Here is an 8,237-nt window from a genome sequence, read left to right on the forward strand (position 1 = left end):
TAGATAGTGTTTAATTTTAAAAAATTGGAGGATAATCCAAAAGCTACATAATCTGCTATTTTCTTATTAATATCTTGAATAAAAAAGAGATTATTAAAAAATATTATTTCCCATAAAAAAATTGTGTTGATCCATACACTTTTCAATAAGTTATAGCATTATAAAGTTAAAAATGTAAAAAATAAAATCAAGAATTTTCACACAAAAATAGCATTTGGTAGCCATTTTCACCGTGAAGACAAAATAAAGTCCGAAATTTTTTTTTTCCATAATAAAGTATATTACATTAGCTTTAATTTAAGATATATATAAAAGCGTCATACCTTCTGGAATACTTTTAAAAGTTAAGTTGAAAAAGTTAATTTTTTGTGAAAAAGTTGTCATTTTAAATCCTTCCCTGTGGGCAGGTAAATGGTTAGATTTATAAAAAATATATGTCAAATAATAGGTAAAGACATCAAGCATCTATAAAAAAATATTTTTTATTGATATATTCATTTTTGAAAAAGTTATGGCAGTTTTTAGTAAAAAAAATTGAAAAAATTTCGAAAATTAGCGATTTTTAAATTTGTAATTTTTTTGAAGGTTTCCCCCATTTACGGGGAACGAGGGAAATTTTTTCAATTTTTGAGGGTTATTTCTTCTGCTAGATACGATTTGTGACCTATTGACGTATTGTTGAAAGAAATCGGTTAGGTGAGAACTGAGTAAAAGTGGTAACAGAGACAAAAAAAAAATTTTTTTTAAATAATAAAAAAAAAAACACATCATTGTAAAACCAATACCTTTTCAGCTTCGCATCGAAGCTAAAAACAAAAAAAAGTTGACCTAAAATAGTAGCAATCTCATTAGAAAAATTAAGCGAAATTCATACAATCAATAAAAAATATTAACTTAATAATGTATATTGTATAATATAAAAAAATTATTAAATATTTATTAATAAAAATTATATATATATAAAAAAAAAATTAACACTGGAAGCCACAAATATTATTAACAAATGGAGGATACGTGTTTTATGAATAATGTTACTAGAAACACTAAACACATACTTGTATATGTTAGGTTTAACTTAATTATGGATAAACTACCTTAATAACATTTTCTGTTTAATAATTTTATAATAATATTTTTAAAATATTATTAAAATGTTTTTATGACATTATTTTTTTAAATTGATATCTTTATTCATTATAATTAAGTTGTAAATTAGATATAACTTTCGATTTTTTTTTCTAAGAAAATCGTAGAAAAAAATTAATTTCTTGTATACAGCCAATATTTTCCGTTGTTTGTTTAAGTAAACATCATTAAAAAAAAAAATAAAAACAATAAAATTTAATTTTCATGAATCAAATATTTTTTGCAGAAAAACGAAGTATAATGGCGGCTTTTGTGGCGAAACAAGTAGTCGGAAACAAATTAAATGCTGTAAAAGGTTTGTATATCAATTTAAAAATAATTATTATTAAAATAATTATACTATAACTTGATAACTTTTTTGATGTTTTTCAATTAATTTTTACGAATAAAATTGGTTGTTATATTTTAAAATTAATAAAGTGTAATTAATTGTTTTATTTTTAACTTTTATAAAAAAATGTATTTATTTTTTTTAACAAAAAATAATACTAATAATATATAGAATTGAAATACGTTAAGAATGAAACGGGTTAAGTTGGTTGAATTTGGACAAAAGTTCTCTCTTTGGAGGATTGGGGGAATGATTCCTTGTACAATAAAAGTGTTGAAAGAGATCGAATCGGTCACCTACGGCCGCAGGTAATCCCAAAATAGATAATAAAAAAAGAACAATAATAAGAATAAAGTTAATAGCGCTATAATCAAATTATTTTCTAATAAGCCAATCAGAACAATCGAATTTTGAGAGAAATCATATCTACAAAGTACAGGACTTGGTAAAGAAAAACACTATGGATTTAATAATAAATAGATAAATTAATTGGGGTATGTTAAGTCATATTGAAACTAACTATAAATAGAGGTATGGTTGTTATGAATGCTAAAAATATGCATGTTCTTTCAAAAAACAGGATCAACAAGGAAATCTATATAATCTTTATCTAACAAAAAAATCCAAATTTCCATATCCCAAAATTTTCATTAAAATCCTATATTTGGGCTTTTAGATTATTGATGTGAAACATTTTTAGCGGTGGGTTAGAGCGTCTGTAAGCGTAGTGACATGTCGCCATGAAAGAATGACGATCCTCTTTCCACTCACCTTGACGATCCCCATCTATTTCACCACACTGAACCCGTATACCAATAAAGTATACACGTGTGCCTATTATGAGTAAAGGGGACAAAACCCCTAAGAATAGATGTGATTCATAAAAATATAAAAATAAAACATAAAAATTTCTATCACGCTGATCTTGTATGTATAGCGTATTCACGGGAGACCATTAGGGGGACAAGAGGAAATGTGTCTTTACAAAAACTATGTGATCTTCAAAAAAATGTTTCCCTAGCGTATCATATGCTATAGATGAGGGTACATTTGGTGGTCAAGGGTGACCTACCTCTCCTGAAAATTAAGTCAAGAAGAGTAAATAGAACAAAACCATCTCGTTTGAATGAAATATCTACTGCAAAGAGTGAGACCCGCTGTTGGCATGGCGACCTACACCATACATGGCGAAATTCTTCCTACTCGACTAAGCGATCCTCACACTTTCTTATTGTGCTGATTTCTTATACCTCATAGCGTTACCTATAGCGTTTATATGGGCGCTCACTAGGAGACAATGAGAGACATGATATGTGATCTTTCTTTCTTTCACCGAGTTGAACTCTTATACCTTTACCGTATACAATGCTGATCTGTATTTTGGAACTCGTTACCTGTATTTTATTTGAAAGTAATAACTAACATGTATTGCGATGCAATACATTTATAAGATGGGTAATATATTGAGATACGATTAACCTAATGAATATCTGTAATTTTATGAACAAAATAATAAGAGCTTTTTAAACTAGTTTAAATTTTAGAAGTCGTTTTTCTCTGCTTTGTAGGTGGGTATTGGTAAAAAATTTCAAATAAGTTTTATTTTTACATATATTGTAGATTAGATTTATTTAACTTTAGTAAAAGTCATTGACCAATTGTCACAGTAATGCTGTCAAAGGCAGCATCGATTATTACTATTACAGAAGTGACTAATTAAAATAATTTAGCCTTCTTAATTTTTAAGAATATTTATTCACATTTAATAAACTATGGTTTCGTGTATATTTTGTAAAAAATAATGTCGATGTTTCACATTTGCCAAGCGCCTCGTGACGTCACACATTTTTAAAAATTATTAAATTATATAATTATAAGGTTCTATCGGGGTTGTAGAGTCCAAGGGTTTAGATTAGTAAAGACAAGTAGATATAATAAAAAATGAATTAAGTTCCTCTCATGGAGGTATTAAATGCTAAGGTATTCTTGTAGTGGCTGGGGTCTTGGCCTCCTATCTAACACCCAGTCGAAGTATATTAAATAAATCTATTGCTTTACCATTCTTTAATCAGATTATTTATTCTAAATAATTGGGTTAACATCAAATTACTTACCCTTTTAGATATCTTCCGTAAAGATTTATAATGCTCCTTTTAAATAAATAAATAAAGTCTTGATGCAAAATGATTATAATATCTACTAAAAATTTACCGACGACAACACGGGGTCTCGGCTAGTTTGAAAATTATAAATTGGACAAAAGAATTCTGAATTCTACATTGAATTCAGAGCTTCAAAAGTGAAGTAGAGTCATTCGCTGGCATACACGCTCACGGACATGCAATCAGAACTAGGCCTTTTTTTATTATTATTTTTAAATACCCCCATCATGGGATGTTGTCGTCAGTGCTTTTAGTGATCATCAGTTTATTGTAATAAATTGAACATAACATGATTATTATTTTAAGATAAGATATATAGTAAACAATAATCAATTTAACACATACACACACACATATATATATATAATAACTAGTGTACAACAGTGTATATGTTATGACAGATAAATTAATTATTTGTTTGTATACAATTGGTATTAAATATAGATTATTAATTTTTCATCGATAAATGTAAAATGCATAATACAAAGCATTGAGCATATTATGACATTTATCAACGAATATTATTTTTAAGAAGAAAAATTTTTAATTTATGCTTTGTTTCTATCATTTATGGCAAGCATTAACTAGCATTAGTAAAAAAAAATCAGAATCACTTAGTGTATTATATTTGTTTATAGGCAATTTATAATCTTATTATTTTAAATAGTTTATTCAGATTTAATATAAATGTTAAATAAATACTAAATGTAGGTTTGAAAAAAAGTCTCATAATATTTTGATAAATATTGCAATTTTTGACTTTTATATATTTTATTTTCATTGTTAATAGAGTTTTGAAAGCTTTATCACAAAAATTAGCTTTTAAAAATGTTCCGAAAACACTGACATTTATATATATCTTAAATAAACGGTTATTTCATTTACTTAAATATGAAAAAAAAAAATTCGAATTTTATTTTGTCTTCGTGTTAAAAATAGCTGCCTATTTTATCTTCAAGTCATTAAAATTATTCTAATTGTTTGTTCTTCTTTGTTATGTGAATTTTATCTTGTTTTTTTGTAACCATATGTGTTAATCTTGTAAAATGTTCTGTTAAGTCCTTGTCGATTTAAACCAATTTTCTTCTGATGCATATGATTTCATTTTTTTATAGCTTTTGGCTGGCCATTTATAAATTTCTTATTGTACCTTCATACTTTTTTGGGTGATTTATGTAAACACATTGTGGCATTAGTCTTTTGTCTCTACGTCCTTTACATGATTGTTAAATCTGATACAATGTTAGCCTTCTTCTAAGATAAAAATGCCCCATTGTCTGCAAGTCTTCTACACATCCTCTTCGTTGAGTCTTTAAATGATTGTATTAAAGCTTTCGAAGATTGTCATATTGCTTAAAATGTTTACGGATGTATCCACGTTTTCGGTTATGAGCTGACGTTTCGGACTCGTTGCAAAGTTCATCTTGAGAGAATTAGTTACAGGTTCATGGTTGTAACTGCTGTCGGTTTAGTTTGTTTACGGTATTTTTTTATATCAGTTGAAAACTGATAACGTTATATTATTGTTTTTGTCGTGTTGTTATTGTAAAATAGCTAAATCAAAATGATTCTTTCACTTACATAGAAAGTGGCGAAGACGTTTTTCCATTTATTTCTCAGAATAACCGCTACACATTGACTGCCTCTTTTCTCACACTCACTATGAATTATTATCAAATTAATCACTGTTTCCTGGTTACTATGTTCAGAGATCCCTCTCTCTTGAAATTTCTTCTATCTTTTAATAATTTTTTTCATAAAAATGTACAAATTTAAATTTGATTTATTTTTATAAATAATGTAAGTATCAAGTTTATTAAAAATTATTACATTTATATTTCAAAAAAATATGTTAAAAGTAAGATACTTGTATTAAATATTACTACTAAGAATTTCATCTTGATCTTTGCGTTTTTTAAATATTTAGAATGATTTAAATATAATTATTATAACTAACAAAAAAATACACGTTTATTGTTTTTAGAGGACGATTACTCATAAAAGACAAGTCATCAGAATACCTTCCTTTTTTAATCGCTGAGTACTTAAAAAAAACTTCAAATTTGAATTATTTTTAGATAGTGTAGTTGTTATGCTATGAAAATAACTCTAACGTACATAATACAATATGCTAATTAGACCATAAATTTACATACACTCTGTAATTTCGAATAGTATTTCTTTTTTCATCTCGATGTACACTGTATTATTTTCAAATTTAATGTAGATTTAATAAAGGTAGGTTATTGGAACATTATTAGAAATAAACAAAACAAAAATGTTGATATAATTTTTAGCAAGTACCTTACAGTAGTTTAGTCGATAATTGTCTTTGTTCTTTTTCCCCACTTTAATCCCAACTACTTGGGGTCGGCCAAGTTTACTTAAGTCGATAATTATACTTTCCAAAAAAAATATTTTGTTGACAAGGCATATATCTATAGTATATTAATAAGAATTTTTATTTGATAAAGGGGAAATTTTTTTCAATTTATGAATATAAATATATTTATAATATTATTAAACTATCTACTAGTTGTGATAATTTAACATATCATTGAAAATGTTAGTTTAGTGAGAGCTGAGAAAAATAAATGACAGACATTAATGAAATATCACATAGTAAATTGGTTTTAATATAAATAAGAAATTCCTTCGTACAAAGGGAAACTACAATGATTGGGTCTAAGATATTCATTGAAGTTATTCAATATAAATGAGATAAAAATAAAACGAATTTTGAATTTTTTTGAAAAACTCAGTATTTTCAGATTTTGTTATTTAAATTTTATTTCTTACAGTGCATCAAACAATATATTCAAACATTATCAATACTTATTCTAAATCTAGGATAGCATGCATGTGACTTGAAAATTTTCTTGTATCTTTCTGCTTTTTAAACCATTTTAATAACTAAAAAATTTATTTATTTTTTTTGATTTTGTTAGTTGCATGCAATTTTCAATTTATTTGTTATAAAACATCTTTATGTTCATCCTTTATGTATTATAATTATGTATTAAAATGTATTATAGGAATGACCACTTTATTTTTTAAATAGCAACCTACATGTTTAACTAGCTTATGATTAGAAAAATATCTAATTTAACGTCTTTTCGATAGCAGCTTTTGAACCATTATATTTCATACATATATGGGAGGAGAAGAGTGACAGAGAAATCACTAGTGTTAAAAATGGCAACATCCTCGCTTTTTGTTTAAGTAATTTGACTGCGAAAATACTTGCTCTTATTAACTCTCTATACGGGACGACTGCTGGCTATTTATTATCTAAATTATTAAAAATACATATTTTTTCTTTATAAATACAGTTGTTCAAAAAAATGATAATGAATAAAATAATTTAGTTTTATTGGCAAGTTATACACCTACTTCTGAATATTTTTGAACATAAATATCATTTTATGAACTCGTGATATTTGAGTTTTATGAGTCCTATGGGATATTAAAAACCGTGAAATGCAAAACATGTAACGTGGAATAGTTACTTCTACTCTCGAAATCCTTTTTGCTTCTAAATATGAATAGATTTAAAAATAATTCAAATAAATGAAATAAGTTACTTGGTTATTTGTTTTTAAGAATATATATGTTGATATAGGTTATTACTTTGATAATATTCGATTGAAAAATTAAGTATTTAACTATCTGTTGTCTATTAAACACGAATTTAACCGAGATAGAAGTATATTTAAAATGACAACTATCTCTTATTTACCTATTAAGATGTTATGATTTATTTTATCAAACCTCTTTTTAAAATCGATAAAAAACTAAATCTATTTGAGAATTAAAAGAAATGCATACCATGATGGATTGTTTAAATACTAAAAGTTTAATAACAGTAGATCGTTTGCTATAATATCCATGCTGCTTTCTCACTATAAAATTTTTAAAAATGTGTATTATTTTTTGAAAAAAAATTGTGGAAAATATTTATGTGATTAAAGAAATTATTGAAATTAGCCTATAGTTATAAATGTTTTTTCCGGCTCCTTTTTAAAAAATAGATTAAAAAAGTTTTCCAGCAATTGGAAAATGATTCAGTTAATAACGAATAATTAAATAAAGTAGGATTGACAGGTAATAAAATAATAATACAGCTTTGATGCAAGAATAAAAAGGTACTGTTTTAATATGATTTGTCTTTTTTGAGTCTATTGATGAAAATTCTCAGATATACATTTATCGATGTTGGTTAGGTTGTGTTATGATGGTCTATGCGTCAAACCCAACCTATCATCATTGAAAATCAGAAAAACCCTCGATTTTAAAAATGTATAAAAATATATTTTAATTCTGCTAACATGAAATGAGGCATTTACAATTTTTTTTTTTAACTGCAAAATTCTTTTTTTTTTAACACTAATTCTAATGGCATTTTAATAAAGTACAAAGTAGAAGTTAAGCTATTTTTGAATATGCTTTTTATGGAAATCTGATGAAAAGACTAAATTTAAAAACAGTTTAAAAAAAAACACGTTATAATGTAAAATACTTTTAGCTTCGATGCGAAGCTGAGAAGGTATTGGTTTTACTATGATGTGTTTTTTTTTTTTTTTTTTTTTTTTTTTTTT

The 8,237-nt window shown here is 25.8% G+C and overlaps 1 protein-coding gene across 3 annotated transcripts in view; it reads left to right on the top strand.

Annotated features, from left to right (window-relative positions):
- Window positions 1-8,237, top strand: part of LOC126902636 (complexin) — a 58,325-nt gene that overhangs the window by 33,141 nt on the left and 16,947 nt on the right. For all 3 annotated transcript variants that reach the window (XM_050680112.1, XM_050680110.1, XM_050680109.1), the window contains exon 2: window positions 1,373-1,441. In XM_050680112.1, coding sequence (XP_050536069.1) covers window positions 1,387-1,441 — 55 coding nt within the window. In that variant the 5' untranslated portion in view covers window positions 1,373-1,386. The remainder of the gene's footprint in view (window positions 1-1,372; window positions 1,442-8,237) is intronic.

The sequence above is a fragment of the Daktulosphaira vitifoliae genome, unplaced genomic scaffold, assembly GCF_025091365.1.
Source record: "Daktulosphaira vitifoliae isolate Bord-2020 unplaced genomic scaffold, ASM2509136v1 Scaffold_3, whole genome shotgun sequence".
In the NCBI taxonomy this organism is placed as follows: Eukaryota; Metazoa; Arthropoda; class Insecta; order Hemiptera; family Phylloxeridae; genus Daktulosphaira; species Daktulosphaira vitifoliae.